This window comes from Populus alba, chromosome 17, assembly GCF_005239225.2.
Source record: "Populus alba chromosome 17, ASM523922v2, whole genome shotgun sequence".
In the NCBI taxonomy this organism is placed as follows: Eukaryota; Viridiplantae; Streptophyta; class Magnoliopsida; order Malpighiales; family Salicaceae; genus Populus; species Populus alba.
This window is the reverse complement of record NC_133300.1, coordinates 6,210,132-6,229,776: the sequence shown is the minus strand read 5'-3', so window position 1 is coordinate 6,229,776 and position 19,645 is coordinate 6,210,132. Positions and strand designations below refer to the sequence as shown.

The following is a 19,645-nucleotide window of genomic DNA, read 5'->3' as shown; positions in this document are numbered from 1 at the left end:
AAATTTATTTTTAATATTAATATATTAATTTGAAAATTCAAAAAATAATTTTAATAGAATATTTTTCTCTCAAATCTCTATCTGGGTTGCACTTTTATTGTGGACTCGTACATTTAAAAGCATGTGATTGGTAAATTCAACTCTATAATGTGTTTGTTTATGCTTTTCTTTGAAAAATATTATTATTTAATGAACCCTAGATCGCACAGAAAAAAACAAGCTAGATCCAACGGTCATAAGTTAATCTGCTAAAAACTAGTCTTCTCCTATCAAAAGCCGTGCAATAAAAAACTCGCAATCCGATTACGTGCAAATCACTCGCTTCAAAATTACCTATTTTTAATTTTGATACCCTTTCACTTATTTCTCTTTATTTATTTTTTTTCCCACTTAGAAAACTTCCATCACTGGTTATATTGCTGATGGAGAAAGTTTCAACTCCAAATCTACGTTTTGATCTCCTTCATCACTGCTCCAAAAGTTGGTTTATTGTTCAAAATAAATTCTTAAACATATAATTTCACAAAATGTTGATTGTAGCCATAAGAACTTTTATCACAATTCAAATTAGTACAAAATTCAATCCATAAAAAAAATTAAAGAATTATTTATTGCCCCAAAAAAAATTCCTTTCCCACAACAATTCAGCTAAAGATTTAATTAAAAACTTGATTTTTCATTTTTTTTATATCATTTTTTTTATACAATGATTTTGATTTGGATTTTCAAAGTAAAATTTATTTGGGTAAAAGAACAAAATTTAAGATTTAAGATTTTATTATACTCAAGCTGAATTAGTGGTATTTTATTAGTTACTCAATAAAATATTATTTGAAAAAAAAAAACAAAACATATGAGAGAAAAAATAAAATTTATGACCCACCAAAAATAATTAAAACTTCACCACATATTATTTCTCTCTCCTACTTTTATCTATTAATTTTTGTAGTGTGGATCCATTGAATAACTAATATGATCAAGATATTTTTATCACTTTTAGGAGAGTCATGAATTTTTTTTATCTTCCCCCTTATGTATGTGTTTTTCCCATAATGAATTTCATTGAGTTAATAATATGATGTCATCCTTGAACATAAATATAAAAAGGGAAAAATACTAAAACAATGTTATTTTTTCTACAAACTAGAGAGATTAACATCCCACATTAAATTAGGTTAAAATAAAATTTAATGTCTAGAAATGCATGTTGGCGCATGGTAACATACCTTTCCTAACCATTCCTCGGATTTTGGTACTCACCTGTTTAACGTTGCTTTTTGCATTATTGTCGTTGGTTCCCACTAAAGACTTGCTCTAAATCATAAGCGTGCGCGCGCGTGCGCGCGCGCGCACACACACACACATATATATATATATATATAGAGAGAGAGAGAGAGAGAGAGAACTTGACCTTTTTCTTTTCATTATCTCCGATATTTCTCCTTATTTTGTTAAAAAAATAATAATAATCTCGTCATTCCTTCCTTGTACCTATCAAATCTCCAAAAAGGTTTGTTTATAAGTTGGATTTTGTTACCAAGGATGAAGAGTATGATGTGATTGTTCTAGGAACTGGTCTCAAGGAATGCTTAGTGGTCTTCTTTCTATTGATGGACTCAAAGTAATTCTCTCTTTTTTTAGATGTTTTTGTTATCACAAGCATAACACTATTGTTTTAATGTTCTGGCCCTGCAACATTTACTCTCCATCGATGAATGCAGAAAGGCATTAGATTTTTGGAGTCTTGGTGTTTTAAAAATGCATGTGTTTCTCTTTAATTTATCTATATAATTTAATTTTTCAATGATAATCCAATTGAATCTTCGTTTGAAACATGTATTGTATATGGACCGCAATGACTATTATAGAGGAGAATCAACATCTCTTAATCATAATCAGGTGACTCTCTTATGTTCATGTTGTAAAACTTTTGATTTTCTTGTCTACTATCCTTTTCATATTCTTATGTGATTTTTTCCTTGACCGTCTTCATGATTGTAGCTATGGAAGCATTTCAAGGGGAGTGACTAGTCTTCAGAGAGCCTAGGTGCAAACAAGGAATACAATGTTGACATGGTACCTGATATATTTTGTATGCAGTTTTATGATCTCGTTCTTAAATGATAACATACAGTAAATGTTTACGTTGTTTTTTTTTTTCAATTTTTTATACTAGTTTATTATCACCAATGGTGGTTTGGTTCATGTTCTGATACACATAGATGTTACCAAGTGTCTTAATTTGAAGGTTGTTGATGGTAGTTTTGTGTGCAATAAAAGGAAGGTAGAGCACATTTGCGTAATCTAAAATCTAGAACAAAAGATATTATTGTTTAGTGAAAAATGAAAGAAGTAATTTTGATTTTCAGATCCACAAAGTTCCAGCAACTGATGCGGAAGCACTAAAATCGCCATTGATGGGATTGTTTGAAAAACACCGTGCTCAAAAGTTCTTCATTTATGTCCAAGATTACAAGGACAATGATCCCAAGTCTCGTAAGGGTTTATATGTGACTAAAATTACAACAAGAGAAGTTATCGCGTATGTGTTTGATTAACAATTTTCTTTAATTGATAGAAATTTCAGTTTAGTTTAAGATCATATCATTTATTGATAAAAGGGCTTGAATGAATTCATACACCTTAATGTATATTTTATGTTTTTAAAAGCTAGATAATCAAATTTTAACTATTAGATTAATGCTTGTTAATCATGTTTCATGTAGAAAAAATGGGTTAGAAGATGATACGATCGACTTTGTCGGCCATGCACTAGGTCTTTATCTTGATGATGGTTACTTAGATCAGCCAGCTTTGGATTTTGTGAAGAGAATGAAGGTGCACTTACAATTCATTGAAATCTTGTTCTCTACTCGTCTTTGATGGTTACACAAAGAAGAAGAAGAAGAAGAAGAAGAAGAAGACAGAATAATTTTCAAGTTATTCTGTTGTTTGTTTCGTAAAGCTTTATGTAGAGTCATTGGCACGTTTCCAAGAAGGATCACCTTATATCTATCCACTATATGGACTAGCAGAATTGTCTTAGGTTTGTTGAAGTCCATAGTGTTTTTACAGAGTTAAGGAGTGAAGATAAGTTTCTCTAACATGTCTTGGTATTTTGTCAGTCATTTGCACAATTAAGTGTAGTAGATGGTAGCACTTACATGCTCAACAAGCTAGAATGTAAAGTAAAATTACGATAACAACTTGTATCCATGACCTCTTCTTTAGCATATGAATCTATGATTCTTGATTTGTTGCTTGCTTTCTGTTGTTAGACTACTTGATCCTCATAAGTCTTGTTGTATATTAACATGTAGAGTTTGATGAAAATGGAAAAGCAATTAACGTGACTTTTGAAGGAGAAACTATTAGATGCAAGAAAGTTATTTATGAACCGTTCTATTTGCCAAATAAGGTAGCATTAAACAATTTTGAGATTAGTCTCTTGCTTCACTACTTCATTTGTTAAAATAGGCTTTGACTATGTTAATCACCTTTTATCTGTCATTATTGTAATGCCACAGGTGAAGAAAGTTGGAAAGGTTTCTCGTGCTATTTGTATAATAAGTTATCCTATTCCTGACACTGGTGATTCTCACTCTGCACAAGTTATTCTGCCACAGAAGTAATTGGACACAAATCTCACACGTATATTTATTTTTATTTGTGCAGATGAAACCCTAAAGGCTCTCATATAAGCCTTCAAATGCATATTACAATGCCCTTTAATCGACTGCATGCTTTTAAATGCATTATTAAGATGGATAGAAAATAGATAGTTAAAATTTAAGTTGCAGATATTCAATTTTGGATATCTTTGAAGATTTGTTTGTAAACTTTCACATTACTTCTCCAAGTACCTCTTCTGTTGTTCATATGCTCAAAATGTTGCTCTATAAGGAAAATACATTATTTTTGTTTCAACCGAAGCTAAAACAGATAACCTTGAGATGGAATTGAAGGCAGGAATTTACTTGTTTAGTCTAGTAGATGAGATTTTCTATGGTATTTACGACAGATATGTGCATGAAAATAAAGAGGAAGATGACCATTGCTTTATTTCTATTGTAAGTTACAAGTATACCTACCATTTATACATGTCTTTTCTTACCCTTGTGACAAGATTGGCTGGAGTTTTCATCTACATAGCAATTATAGATCCTTATATAGTAGCTCAAAAGAGGAACCTTTTCATGTCTCCATGTAACTCTACTAACAAGCTTGTGGTCTAGCTTTCTAAATTTCACCTTTTCCTTAAATAACTTAACAATACTAATTAAGATCACAATATTCTTTGCAGAGCTATGATGCAACGACTCACTTTGAGACCACAATACAAGATGTGATTCCCATGTACAGTAAGATAATTGGAAAGGTAAGTTTCTTAGAATTCTTGAGTTGAATTATAGAGAACAACATTTTTCATTTTGGTCGAGATACATACTTGACAATATTAAGAGTCTTTGTGCTTAAACAATTTCAATTTTCCTTGACGAACAATTAGCAAGGTCAATGCCTAGCATTAAGATAGGAACAATTAACGAGGTAAATGTTTGGCATGAAGATTAAAATGGTTCAAAAAAAGATAATTTGTACTGACATATTATTTTCATAGCTGAAAATAGACAATCTACCTTTAGTAGATCACTTTAGTCTCATTTCGTATTCTGTTCCAAATTGGGTTCGGCAAAATTGAAAAACAATTTCAAAAATAATTTTTAAAAAAATAATAATAAAATATTATTTTGATGCATTTTCAAATAAAAAAAACTTTAAAAAGCAATCGCTACAATACTCTCAAATATCCTTTTAATCTTGACCAAAGTATGTAAAAACTATAATTAAAGATGTGACATAAAGTAACAATTTAATTGATTTCCATATGTATAAACCTTGCTTCTATGCACCCATCTACTTACTATCTAGTTTTTGTTTTGTTACAAACTTTTGATCTCTCCTTGGACTTGAGTGCTGCAAGTGTTGCTATTGAATAAACATGTTTTTTTTTTTTTTTTACTTTGCCTAGAGAATCTAGTGAAACAATGTTAATGAATTAGAATCTAAATCATCAAATATGAGTTCGCATCAAAGTAAATATTGTTATGATTTATGTTTGAATTTTCTTAATCTATGCTTATGTAACTTTAATTGTTAGAATTGCCTTGATACTTCAATTTGAACTTCGAAGGCTTCACCTTTTTTCATTTCTATAACTTTTTTTATATATATATATATTGCATGGTTTGTGTATAAATTAAACACATGATCTAGAATTTGTTGGAGAGATTTGCATTCAAAGTCTATAAATTCTTTTCAAACTTTCTTTTGTTTATAGATATTCCATTGTTAATATCTTAAATTATCACCTTAATCCAAAGATTTAAGTTGTTAGATGAGATATCAAGATTTAAACTCATGACCACTTGGTTAACAAAGGTCAAAAGCTTAAACTGTTATATAAAATTTCAAGATATGATTTATATTATTATTTAATATAATAAGTCTGGCCTGACGAGTCAGTCCGATGATATGTCAATTCAGAGCTTGACCATAGAAGGATTTTCTTTCAAACTTTTTTTAGACATTAATCTAGCCAAACTCGAGTAACCTAGGAGGTTAATCCATAACTAGATTGACTAGGTCATGTCAATTTTAAAGATTTTTTTAATTTTTTTAATCTAAAATGATGTATTTTTAGGTTTTTTAAAAAAAAATTACCCAAAACAACTTTATTTCATAATTAACTTAAATTGACCTGGTAATTCATAGGTTAATATATGACTCAAACCTTTAGTTAGGTTCGACAATCACGGGATATACATGTGCTTATATATCTTAATGCAAATAATATAACCCAAAAGTGAATAAAAATAAAAATAACATATACCTTAATGCAATCATGGAATATATATTGTAGTCGGACAAATTCATTAAAGTATTTTACATCAGCATATATATTTTAGCATATAAACATGTTTTTTTTTAGTCTGATACATGGTTTTTTGAAACTTGCTTGTATGACGATTAAAATTAAATTTTATTTTCAAATGATTTGAAAGATGTATATTCACATATGTATTGCTTAAGAAGCATATATTTAATATGTTTCTACTTGATATTTAGGAGTGATAATTTTAACTTAAATTTGATAAATATTCACCTTAATAGATCTAGATGAATGATTATTTTTTTTTTGGATAATTACTATTTTGAGTTAGATATAAATATCCAAAATTCTTTTTAAATAAGGTAATAATATCAATAAATTCATCCTAAAACCTGATCTAAATCTAATTCAAACATATACATTGATATTATGCGTACACACACATATAACTTCTTCTTCTTCTTCTTCTTTTTTTCAATTTAATGTAGTATATTAATGCCTAATATTAACATTATACTCATGTGTGTGTGTGTATATTTTTATATTTTTTTTCATTAAATATATTTATACATTCCTCAAATATATATATACCTCTTAATTATAAGTATTCATTATCCAAAGTTTTATCAGTAATGCATACATAATTAAATTTCTTATTTAATAAATAATGAATATACTATAAATATTTATTTTAAATATTAATATGTATCAATATAGTAAAAACCCGAATAACATATATACAATTAAAATATACATAACATCCCAAGATAAAAAATTAATATTGAATGAAAAAGAGGGAGGTCCAATTATAAGCCTACTTGATAATGCATTTTAAAGTGTGTTTCCTTAAAAAAAAATTGTTAATTTGATATTTTTTTAGTGTGTTTTAATAATTTTGATGTGTTAATATTAAAAATAAAAAAATAATTTTTTTTTTGATATTTTAAAATAAAAAATTCTTTTAAAAAATAATTTACAATATAATACTAAATATGCTCAAACCTAATTTAAATAACAGTGAGTAAACAAACTATGAATCACATCATTAAATGACCTTGTCTTTTATTCTCTCAACATTTGTATAAAATGTTTTAAAAAGTGATTAATTTTTTTAAAATTAATTTTTTAAATAATTTTAATATATTAATAAGAAGAATAAATTTTAAAAAATAAAATAATATTATTTTAATATTTTTCCAAATAAAAATTACTTTTAACCGCTATCACCGGAAAACGTGCTTTAAGCACTTTGAAAATCCCTTTTTCTGTGACATTTCAAATATTTGTCTTTTGCTCTCCTGCCACTCCACACCCATTCGACTGTTCCTCGCAAATTTCAAAATCTTTCTCTACTGAACAGAAAAAACGGAAGAATTTTCTGTCGTTCCGCTGCTTATTTTGTTTTGATTTTTGACTCGGATTGAGCCATGACTCGTTCGACTCGAAAGTTTAGGGTGTTCGAGTTCGACGAAGAAGAAGAAGATAGAGTCGAGAAGGAGTCGGCGAAGTTCGTCGGCAAGTTTCGAATTCAAAAGAGAAAACGAAACGACAACAAGAAGGACGACGACGCCTCTTCTCCTCTCACTAAGTATAATTTCCTCCAGTGCTGTAAGTTTTTTCTTTCTTTTCTTTTTTAATTTTTGGAGTCGAATTTGGACTGTCTTTGAGTTTTGTATATTTGCATGAAATTGAAAAAATTAAATAATTAATTTAGGATGAATAATTTCATTTTTTTTAAAAAATTTTTGAACTCTAAATTCTGAGTTTGGTTATGAATTGCATGAAAACAAGCTAACAATGATACAATTATGGAAAAACAAAATAGGTTATGCGCATCGCGCTTTTTATTTTATTTTATAGTTTTGATTTTCATTTTTTTTTTTTTTTCGAGTTTTGAACCTTAAATTGGGAGTGAATTTGAATCTTGGCGATTTTTTAAAATTGAAAAAAAAATAAAATGATTATAAAGAAATGAAGGTTAACTACGTCAAATAAAACTATTGTTCCAGCATTTTGTTGCCTACTATCATTGCTTTACTCCCGTATAAATGCTTTATCATATGAGAGATTCATGTCCAATAATTTTTATGTAGTTGGAGGATGTACTGGGACTGTGAAAATAGAAAGAAGCAATGAACCTATTGATATAGATGATGGACCAATTGATGTTGACACTGGAGGTAAGGGAATTTCCTGCACAAGGTTCATTTATTTATTGTAATTGGTGTTAGATATTTAATGTTATTTGCTCTGCTCAATATTGAGTTGCAGGAGAGATGGCTACTTTACGTAAGGGAAAGAGTGATGAAGTAGTATATATTGATACAACCATTATAGACGATCAATGCCAATATTCTGTTACAGTTTCTGCTCGCATGCCACAAGAAGGTTGTGCTGACAAAGAGGAGATTTCTCAGATGGAAACCTTTATTGCAGATGATGGGCCAATTGATGTTGACACTGGAGGTAAGGGAACTTCCTGTGCAAGGTTCATTTATTTCTCGAAATTGGTTTTAAATATTTAATTTTATTTTCTATGCTCAATAGTTGCAGGAGAGATCAATACTTTATGCAAGGGAAAGAGCGATGAAGTAGTTGATATTGACACAACCGTTTTGGATGATCAGTGTCAATATTCTGTTTCAGTTCCTGCTCGAATGCCACAAGAAGATTGTGCTGTCAAGGAGGAGATTTCTCAGCTGGATACCCTTGGGATTGATATAGATGATGAACCAATTGATGTTGCCACTGGAGGTAAGGGAATTTCCTGTGCAAGATTTGTTTATTCGTCGTAATTGGTGTTAAATATTTAATGTTATTTTCTCTGCTCAATAGGTGCTGGAGAGACTGATACTTTACACAAGGGAAATAGTGATGGAGTAGTAGATATTGATACAACCATTATAGATGATCAATGCCAATATTCTGTTTCAGTTCCCACTTGCATGCCACAAGAAGATTGTGCTGACAAAGAGATTTCTCAGCTGGATACCCTTAGGTTATCTAGTTTTTCAAATTATGAGGTATGTACTGTGGTCCTATGCTTCTGCTGCATTATATGAAATGAAAGCCAGTATGACCCAATTGAGTTTGTTATCTGCCATAGTTGTTATTCTTTGTTTAAAATTCTACTCACAGTGAAAAACTTAAATAGCATTCTGGTGACCCAGTTCTTTTTTTTTTCCCTCTCAGAAACTCATTTCTTGTTTTCTGAGAAAGCTAGATATGTAGATTCTAACCTCATAATATTTAATCAAAATTGTCGCAGAATGAGTCAGTTGGTATGATTTCAGATAATGATGTCAGCATTGAAATGAGCTCGTCAACTTCTGTCTCTACTCCCTCAGAAGATGAAGGTTCTAATCTTCCTTCCTTCCTCATCTTTTTTTAAGCTTAATAGATACTTAATCTGTACTATCTTCTTATTGTCAAGAATGATCTGAAAAATTATTTATAAAATTTGCGTTCTTTCAGTTCCATTAGGAAACCAAGTGCTAGAGTGTGGTTCTCTTGGACATAAAATTGTAAGTATCCTGTGTCTTCTTCTTTTTTTAATGAATATTATGAATTGATATTTGGAGCTGCCTGAAGATTATTTTTACGGATGGTAGAGATGCAGATGATTTTTTTCGTATTTTTAAAGTAAATATGCATGAACTTAAACTGCAAAAATTGTTTGTAGCTAGGTATAAAGTATGTAACCCAAAATCTTGTCATTAAATTTTTTCCAGCGTGCTCTGTTCTGACAAAATGGTTCTTCCAAATTACATGGTTTTTCTCTCTCCTTCAGTTGTGTGAAGAAATTTCATTTTTTAAATGAACTGTAGTTTATTCTATTTTGGCTTGTTGGAAAGCCGGGCTTCTTAGCCTATTTGAGGTTAGAAATCCTCTGAATTTGCATCTATTTGCTAGATTTCAGATGTCTAAAATTCACACTTACTGTTTTAATATAGTCCTTTTCTTCTGTTTAAGAAAAACACTCTTGCTAAAATGGAGATTCCATTGGAAACTCTCTCCCATTTGGAAAAGTGAAAATGCGTAAACCAAAAATCCATATTTGTAAACGACTTTCTTTTCATCCTCTCTGTATAGTTTGTTGCTATGGGCAGTTCTGCCCTGATACTCTTTCTGAACTAGCTGATATAATTCCATAATTTCATTTTTGGATGTTGTGGGATTCTTGCTCCTTGTTTACTGCATGCACTGAGAGATGCAAAAGCTTTGCTCCTTTATGGTCCTTCTCTTATTAATTAATCCAATGTCAAATAGCCATCCATTTTTTCTGTGGATTTTCCTTTGCCCTCCCTACCCCTTCTCTCTTGGTTTAGACATACAATGAAGCTATAAGTAGTCCAATCCAATTAGTATGATAGTTTAGAACTCATGGATCAATGCGTTTGTTTGTATTGCAGGATTACACAAATTCTAAAGTTGCTGTTTTTCCTGACTATATTCTATGTGGCGACATATATGGTACAGAGTCTTGCTTAACTTTCTCAGGAAGCAGCATCAGAATGGAGGGTTCTACTGCAAATGGGGTCAAGGGAATATTTAATGCTGAGTGGAATCTTGATGATATTATTAGTATTGAGTCAGAATGGTGTGAGATGGTGAGTTATACTGTCTTTATTTTCTTCTACATATATGCATGATGATTTGAGCAAGTTAAATTTCTTGCATCTCTGGATGTAGGTTACAACTGCTATGGTTTATCTCTGCCTTAAATCAAAGGTTTCTGAAGGAGCTAGAAATACAAATGATGCTTCAGGTTTGCATAATTCCTGTAGGATTTTTGTTCAAGGTTTTTTTTATTTAATATCTTGACCAATCAGATTATAGGACGCAGGCAGCATTATATGCAACCTGCTCACAAATAGATAAATTACCATGATGTCTCTCCTCACAATGACAAGGAGTAACACTTTAGACATACCTTTCTTTTAGATTTTTGTTCAGCTTGCTCTTTGCATAGAAATATGATATCTGTTCAATCTTAGATAATTTCTTGTAGTTCTTTCCTTAATGCTATGTCATGCATTGTGCCATCATGTTAGTTGCATTAGAAATATGAACAATATATCTTTGCTAACAAATTACTTGGCCACAAGAAAAAAAAAAAAAAAAAACACTAGAATTAACTAGATTGATTTGTATGATATTCGGAGACATAATACTGTTCCAAGCTGCTATCATAAAAGTTGATTATGAATACTAATGTCAAGGAACGCTAGGGTGAGAAATTAGAATTTTCATTGTTTTATTTTGTGCCTTTTCCTTTTTTCATAAATTTTATTTGTTGCCTCCTGCTCTAGTTATAGTCATGCCAACATTCTTTATATATGGACTTGGGTTTAACTCTTGGCCAATATAAATATAAAATGTATTATAAAATCATTTTTTTCAACATTTGTGATCAATAGTTTTGTACTTTTATTGGATTGGCAGATGCTTCATGGAAAAAAATGTATATTATTTAATTTATTTTTTTCTCAATAGAGCTCTAACATATCCTCTCTTTTTTTTTTCCTTTTTTTTTTTTTTTTGTAAAATTGCATGCAGATGTGGACAAGTTGAAGTTTTCAGTTTATGATCCTCTTTGGCATGAAGGAGAGGAAGCAATAAAATCATTGAATGTCAGATACAAGGATATCTGGAATGTTACTTCTGAGTGAGTTTTCAATTTGGTAGCAATACCCAACCATCTATATATTATGTGTGTCTATGTATGATCACACCAGATGAAATTTGTGCTTAATTTTTCCAAGGTTGTCCAGCTGGTTGGGCATCTATTAGCTATTTTAATGAACTGTTATTATCATTTTTTAAACCATACTGGATGCTAGCTTGTATTTTTTTTTTCAAGTTGTTTGTATCTTTTGATGTTCTCTCTATTTTTCAGTGGGAACTATCGCTCGCAATATAAGTTCTTCCTCATAGCCGGTTTTAGTTGGCTTTAATAGTAAATTTGCTTGATGAAATGATCATTATGTTGATCAATCTTCTTTACTTATTCTTATGCTACAGATCTGATTTGAAAAAGGATGGGAATGCCTCTTTTGGGCACAATGGCATGTTCACCTCAAAGCCTTATTTTCCGGTGTAAGTAAATAGATGGATGCAGATATTTGCTAACTGAACATTGAACATGTTATGATTTGTGAGCCCAGCCAGTTTTTCTCATTAATTTTCTTGATATTTGGCCTTCAGGGTTGTGACTCTCTCTCTCTCTCTCTCTATATATATATATATATATATATATATATATATATCTCACACACATGCCAGCTTCCCCATTTATAATATTTGAATTGTTGTCTCTTATATACTTTTGGGTTTTGATAGCACTTATAAATTATTGGTGAAATAATTTGTAAATCACTTTTCTAGATAGGAAATTACTCATGGTTTGATGCAGATCAAGTAAACTAGGAATAATTGTCTCTTTTGACAGCATGAAATCTCTTTTGATGTAGATCATGTTTTCAGTGGTAATGTTCTTGGTTCTTATTTAGTAAGTTTGTCAAATGTTTTTACCTCTTGGGGTATACCATCCTACTCCAAAATTGAGTTTTGACCTTTGATCCTTCTCTTTTCTATATGGCTTTTGCTGCTATATGGTTAACTCTAGTAATCCTGCAAAAATGTGTGGTTTCACATCACATATTTGCTTGATTAATTCGTAATTCCTGTACAGCATGTACTTTATATTTGAATGTGTGTTTGCTTTCGTAAACTTGCTGACTATCTCTTTTGCTCCAAACCTGAATCTCACTCATTTTTCCTTCATAATTGTTTCTAATTTAAGATCTTTTGTTCCAGTATTCATGAAACATTTGAAGAGGTTATTTATCCTAAAGGTGATCCTGATGCTGTTTCAATTAGTAAGCGAGATGTAGAGCTTCTAAATCCTGAGACATTCATCAATGATACCATCATTGACTTTTATATCCAGTAAGTTTCATCAAGTTACTACATGCTAATGGTTTGTCAATTTGACTCCTGATGATATGTTTCAAGGTCCAGAGTTTGTCTTTTATGCTGTATTCTTGAAGAAATTCTTGCATAAGATGTGCAATAAAACTGTATCAGTTTCAATCTTGAAGTCTGATATACAATGTCATGAAGCAGAATCATAACATTAAGGGATAAAGTTCCTCCCACCCACCCCGAACAATTGCTTTCTGGATATAACTTATATAGTGAACAGAGTAAAAATGTTTATTTTTGAGAAAGGTTTGCCTTTGGGTTCAAAACTTAAGGCCTGGAATAACTCTTGCGTAAGATATGTTATAAAGTTGTTTCAGTTTCATTGTTGAAGTCCATGCTCAAGTTAACTAAGCAGAGTTTATACGCATATCACCTGTGCTGATTTTTTTATTTGACAATTGCTTTCTTGATATAGCCTATTTAGTGAGTAAGTGATGTTTTCTTTTTGTTGTTTTTTTTTTTTTTTTTTTTTGAGGAATTTGCACATTTAGTTTCAAACTTAAGTCCAGGATTGTGGGTCTTTATGAATTATGTAAAAAATTAGTTGATGGAAGAAAAGATGGGAGATAGTGTGGTCTTAGGTGAGACTAGTAATGGATGTTTTGAAGTTGTAATGTCTAGTCTAAGGTATTTGATTCATGATTTTATATGTTGATTCATACTTTTTCTGCATAAAGTATTTGGAGACATAGGCTAAAATTGTTTTATTGTTAGTAGATTCTATGTCGAACTGGAAAAATAATGAAAAACTACCCCAGGTGTAGATTTTTTATTTCCATGGTCCTTACCTGTTGCTCATTGCTTAAGTTGAGAGATTGGCTGCATGATCTAGTGTGTAATCTGACATAAAGCCTTTTCTGTGAGATGATATTAGTCAGATATCTTGTTTGTAATTTTTTTTCTTGTATACTCTCTTGCGCTGGTGGTTAGTTCTTGTCTACGATGGAGTCATTAATACTTGTAAATCTGGTTGACAGGTGACCTAACTCTACTCATCCATCCATTCTTAATTTAAGATTTTCATTAGGACAAACTTATACCCTTTTCCTAATATCTATATTTACTAGCATAATCCTTGTCTGGCTAATGGCATTGGTTATTCATTTTAAGAGCTGGCACCAGGAGCATTAAATGAAGGAATTTGGATATGAAAGCTTACGGTTAGGAGAGAATTTCCTGTTTTCAAGGTTTCTAGCTTCTTACTTAAATTGCTACACCTGAACAGTTTGTTGTATCTGGAGAAGGATCTTTTATGCATCCTGCTTCTTGTAGAAGCATGATCCACAATTGTGATGTTATTTTTGGTATATTTGTTTTTCAAGTGCTTTTTAACACAAGTATTTTTTAGTCATATAGGATTATGCGGATGTAGCTTCAATGTCAACATTTTAAAATAACAGAGAATTAAAAGATTTGTTTAATTGGCAGATATTTGAAGAATAAAATTCAGCCAGATGACAGGCAAAGGTTCCACTTCTTCAATAGTTTTTTCTTTCGGAAGCTTGCTGATCTGGACAAAGGCCCATCTAATGCTTGTGAAGGCAGGATAGCATTTCAACGTGTTCGTAAATGGACAAGAAAGTTGAATATTTTCGAGAAGGATTACATTTTTATTCCTGTAAATTACAGGTGAGAATTAGGTTTGCTTTCATTTTACTACGTCATGAGGGGACATTCTCTTAGGTATTGCTTGCTAACGTGAAATATAATAAACTCTCTTGGTGGCAGTCTTCACTGGAGTTTGATTGTCATTTGTCATCCTGGTGAAGTGGTTCATTCCAGAGGCAAGGACCTATGTGATAAAGTCTGTTTTTATTTTGTGTTCTAGTATTACTTTGCTTGATTTCATCTTGTGGTAATCTTGCAGAGGATGAAAGTGGAAATTCAAGGAAAGTACCATGCATTTTGCACATGGATTCCATTAGAGGAAGTCATAAGGGCCTCAAGAATCTTATTCAAAGGTAACCTATTTATTCCTGCTGTTATTTCTGGTTAGCCTTTCATACATTTTGGTAATCCAAGACTCGTACTAGTGGCATAGATGCAATTTGTAGTTGACCCTAAGAAAAACTTTGTACATACTAGTCGCAGCTCTTTTGGGTGCAAAAATTGCGTTGAATCAACAATTCCATTTACTTTCCAGTGTAATTATTATTCCCCTTCAATTTCAAATTTGTCTGCTAAGCTAGTGCTTGGAATGCCATCATATGAATTGAGTTCTTTTTTTACATGTTGACAGTTATCTCTATGAAGAGTGGAGAGAAAGGCATAATGAGACTGTGGATCACACATTGTCAAAGTTCTTACATTTACGGTTTGTCGCACTTGAGGTGCTGCCTCACTTTTTAAAATAATTTGCTTTATTTGCCTCTGAACTTTTTAATAATTGCCTTAAACAGTACTAAAGTGAAGTTCATCCAAAAATTCAATCAAGGTTCTAATGTTCTCAATGAATAGCTAGAAAAATAAGTCTCACACTCATTCAGGACTTCACCTCCACCAGGGCAGGCAGTCCATCCAAGGACAAACTTACATGGAGGAGAAATGGGGCAATTTGCTCCCCTTGAATTTTTCAAACAAAATATTTTTTCCCTCATTAGTTTTATTAGTTTAAATTGCCCTCTTTTCTCTTAGACATTTACCCCCATATTTCTTTGAACTTTTTCTTTGCCCTCCTAATCTTTGAATTCTAGCTCAGCCCCTAAGTCCATTTGTTTCCTTTTAAGACTTTAAAGCTACATCTAAGGTGCAGTATCTAACTAGGCTTGCATATTTGATTTTTTATAGAAATAATGAGGCAACTTAACAGATTTGAAGTAGGGACATCAAATATTAATTAATTAGTTAAACAACACCACTTTAGTCATGTTATACTGTCAGTCGAGTAAAGTTTAACTCATAATGTTCTCCACATAGCAATTACTGCCATTTTCCCTTCACTTTCAAGTTTTTATTTGTTATAGAAATAGAACTCTAGAGCAGTGTTGTCAAAGGTGAAAGGTGCTAAAAGGCGCCAAGCCCGTAAAACACCTGAGGTTCTAGGTGCACACTTGAATGAACCAAGGCGATATGCTATGGATTAAAAAAAAATATGTATAATATTATATTATATTATATAAATCTAAAATATATATATTCCCAATTAAGATTAGATCAATAGAAAATCAAAAGAAAATATAAAATACTATAATATAGTTTATATAAAGTTATAATTTTCACTCTTAAAACAAAATAGATAATTTAAAGTAGCAAGTAGTCAAATAGATTAAAAGGCAAAATTAAATATCATCAACATTATTCACTAATCTTCATCCATGCTTTCGTGTTCTCCTATTCTGTACTTGTGCTGTTGTTCTCTGACTCTGTCCAATGCAAAGTTTGGCTGATATTTCTCGTCAAGTGTCCTTCCTTAATCCCACTTTAATGATTTTTTTATTCTTGTTTTACCCTGATCTTTGCTTTTTTACAAAAATACCCCTAAGCCGTTTCTTGTGGTAAATTAAAAAAGGACAAATAGGTCAAAACATAAATCAGTTAAAAAAAAATCCAACAGAAAAAGAAGCATGTTAATCAGGTGCTCAAGCGAGCGCCTGACGCCTAAGCGAGCGCCTGACGCCCACTCACGAGGTGCTCGCCTAGGCAGGGCTTCATTGAAATTTTTCACTTGAGGCTAATAAAGGTGTTGTGGCCTTGCATTGCCTGGAGTGCCTCTTGACAACACTGCTCTCAAGGCAAAGAAGTTCTCACCTTGACAGGTCAAAATTATGTTATTTGCCCCTTCATTATCAACTGAAGTGGTGAAGGAGAGGAGGGAGTGTTTATGAGTAATAATTATGTCCAGATCTTATCAGTCTATAAAAAAATTAATTAGTTAATAAACTAGTTATCAATATAATATATTTACGACATCTAAGTTCTTTTCTTAATTTTAGATTTTGATATTTTACTGGCCCAAATATAGAATGAAGAATTGCTGCATCATAAACTCCCTGAATATTTGTTTACATATTACCATTTTCAGAAAGTTATTAAGTTTTCCCATTATATACAATTTTAAAGTGTTATTAACTGCAACTTTTGTTATCATTTTGATTCAGCTACCGCAGCAGGAAAATTTGTATGACTGTGGCCTGTTCTTACTCCATTATGTGGAGCTTTTTCTTGAAGAAGCTCCAATTGATTTCAGTCCTTTTAAGATAACAGAGTTTTCAAACTTTGTAAGTGATTTTGTTTTTTTCTAGTTTTGCATCTATTGAATAATCTTCTCAGTTGAGACTTCTTTTAAGGTGATTCAAGTGCCTGCGTTACTTCATCTCTGAGGCAAGACTTTCTGTTTAGAATACATAAATATTCATTATAATCCTAGTGTTATTAGTGCTAAGCGTTTCCAAGTTAAGGAATCTTGTCTTCACATTGCTATTGTCTCTGAAAGCTAATCCCCTATGATTACTGATGATTTTGGCTCCTTCTGTGCATGTTCAAATTTGCAATTACAGCATTGTTTTCTGAATACTGGTTTGCTTTTCATAGTAAACTGTTATTTTTTTTATTTAGTTTGCAATTGCATTTGTGATTTAACTTCAGCTGCTTTGCTCTTATTATCAAGTTGTGGTAGTCTTTACAACTATATAAACTGCAAGAATTGTTAGAATTTTCTATGAATAAAATTGACAACTTCTATTTTCTCTTGCTTTCTGTTCCCTCTCTCCCTACAATTTTCTTTATGGGATCAGGACTAGAGGGCCTCATCCTGCTATACTGGACCATAAATTGTTATCAGGAATTGAATGCTCGTGTCCATTATCTTTTATATTTGGCAATTGTTTTCTGAATTTTTGAAAAAAATGGCAAATTTTCAGATTTTGGGAAGTTACAAATTTTTTAATCTTTAACCAGCTTAGTAGAAATTGGTTTATACCTGGGGAGGCCTCACTGAAAAGGACACACATCCAGAAATTGATCTGTGAAATCATTGAAGATCATTCTTGTACTCAATCTTCTGATCCAAATGAGCAAGAAACTGGAGTTGAGTTCCTTGAGGAGGTATGCAGTGCAGTATCTGGTCCTGATACTGATATGGAGATTCAGATTTCACTCACAGCAAAATCTCCAATCAGTGTTGCACAGCGACGAAGACTTGAAGAACTAGGGTTGAATTCCAGGGATTTGCTCAAACCAGGAACTAGTGCAAGGTTTTTTTCCAATGGAAATTGCTGGCAGACAGGAACACTTCATTGGAGGACTTGCATGTCACCTGTGGAGGTAATAATTTTATCACAGGTAATAATTTTATCTTTGCTGATGATGAACAATAGTTTCCTATGCAAGTTACTGAATTTTTTCGCGTTGTCTGGAAACAGGAAGCTGAGGAAACCAGTGAACGAATCTCTGATTCATCGCCAGACACAGAAGATGATCAGCTACCTGCTCACTTGGCAATGGAATTTCCCTCAACCTCACTTTCTCTCAAAGACCTTAGATCTCTCGGTTCATCTAGGAATCAAAAATACATGCAGCTTGAGGAACCTTATGACGACTCCAGTTCAGAAGCATCTACCAGTAGATCCCCAAAATCATCAGAGATAGGGGAGGTAGGGGTTGATGAAGATCGTTTGCATTCACAGTTTGAGGGATTAGACCATCAAAAACACACAGATTGCCATGAACTTTCTTCAAAATCAACCGAGCCTGAGGTATTTGTTGAGGACTCTCCAGAGGGAAACTGCATGCACAATGACCATGTGACTAATGATTCGCCATCATCCTTTCATAACACTGGCAATTGCAATAAACTTGGCGCATCAGTTGACGCGATGAACACTGCTGAAAACTTTTTGAGAGGAGTCCAAAAACATGTTATCGATTTGACATCTGATGAACATACTGCAGAGAGGACAAAGCATACATCTGACGGCATTTGATTTCTCTGAGGAAGCATTCCTGAAGTATCGCATCTCACTGCGAATAGCAGTGTTATATCAGTACATATTCTTTAAGGGCTCGTAAGTAAGGAAATGGACAGAACTTTGAAGGGTCTTCAGGGCTGTAAATATTATAGAAAGATGTAGAGAAAAGAAGAGAATGGCGGGGAGTGAGCTTTTCTGTGGCACTATTTACCTTCCTTGAGGGCTTCAAAATATGTGCTCATCTGTACGTAGCACCAATCTCTGTGGAATCAAGGTTAAAAAAACATAATGCATTTCTGCAGCATCAATTTACTTTTTTTAATCATAACTTGAGTAGATATAAATGGGGAGGTATTAGAAAAAGCTCTTTCCCTGCCTCCCATCTTGACCTTTCCACCATCAAGCCTTGCTAAGGTAATTAACAGTTAAAGCAAGATCCAATGGCTGTTTTAGAGAAAGCTCCCTGATCTGTGTTCATCTTAGCCTCACATCCTGGTTGGGTTCATCTTCTTTCTGATGAAGTAAAACTTGCACTACCTTTAGGGATGCATCTGCTCATGATTTGACAGAGAGTCTTGGGTGTATTCTTGTGTAAAATTATTTAGACTCTTTGATTTTATTGATTTTGTAAAAATCATAGCCTATATCTTTTGTGCAAAGTTGATTTTCATTCTTTTTTAAATGTAGGTGTTTTGGGCTTAGTTTTTAGCAACATAACGGGGGTTAATTAATGGTTTGCTCAAGTTTCTCTTTCTACGTAATATCTGTCACAACCTTTGATTTTATTGATGTTGTAAGATCATAACCTAAGATTTTTAACCAAAGTTGACCATTAATTTTTTTTTTTAAATGTATGTGTTTT

General features: G+C 32.0%; 1 protein-coding gene and 1 pseudogene across 6 annotated transcripts; both read left to right on the top strand.

Moving 5' to 3' along the window:
- Positions 1-1,200: 1,200 nt before the first annotated feature.
- On the top strand, positions 1,201-4,405 carry LOC118036144 (guanosine nucleotide diphosphate dissociation inhibitor At5g09550-like; annotated as a pseudogene).
- Positions 4,406-7,144: 2,739 nt separating this feature from the next.
- LOC118036146 (probable ubiquitin-like-specific protease 2B) lies at positions 7,145-19,111 on the top strand. 6 transcript variants are annotated; one of them, XM_073405920.1, is made up of 19 exons: positions 7,146-7,498; positions 7,984-8,070; positions 8,162-8,356; positions 8,537-8,644; positions 8,726-8,913; positions 9,159-9,246; positions 9,365-9,414; positions 10,303-10,500; positions 10,583-10,658; positions 11,450-11,558; positions 11,915-11,989; positions 12,710-12,841; positions 14,306-14,506; positions 14,606-14,661; positions 14,745-14,838; positions 15,117-15,207; positions 16,975-17,094; positions 17,774-18,157; positions 18,238-19,111. In XM_073405920.1, exons 1-19 carry the CDS (start codon positions 7,318-7,320, stop codon positions 18,796-18,798), a joined length of 2,994 nt encoding a protein of 997 aa, XP_073262021.1. In that variant the 5' UTR covers positions 7,146-7,317; the 3' UTR covers positions 18,799-19,111. The 6 variants fall into 6 exon arrangements, with proteins under 6 accessions (XP_034897740.1, XP_073262021.1, XP_073262022.1 ...); XM_035041846.2 differs by having other exon boundaries at positions 7,147-7,498; positions 8,438-8,644; positions 17,774-18,139; XM_035041845.2 differs by having other exon boundaries at positions 7,147-7,498; positions 8,438-8,644.
- The last annotated feature ends 534 nt before the right edge of the window (positions 19,112-19,645 follow it).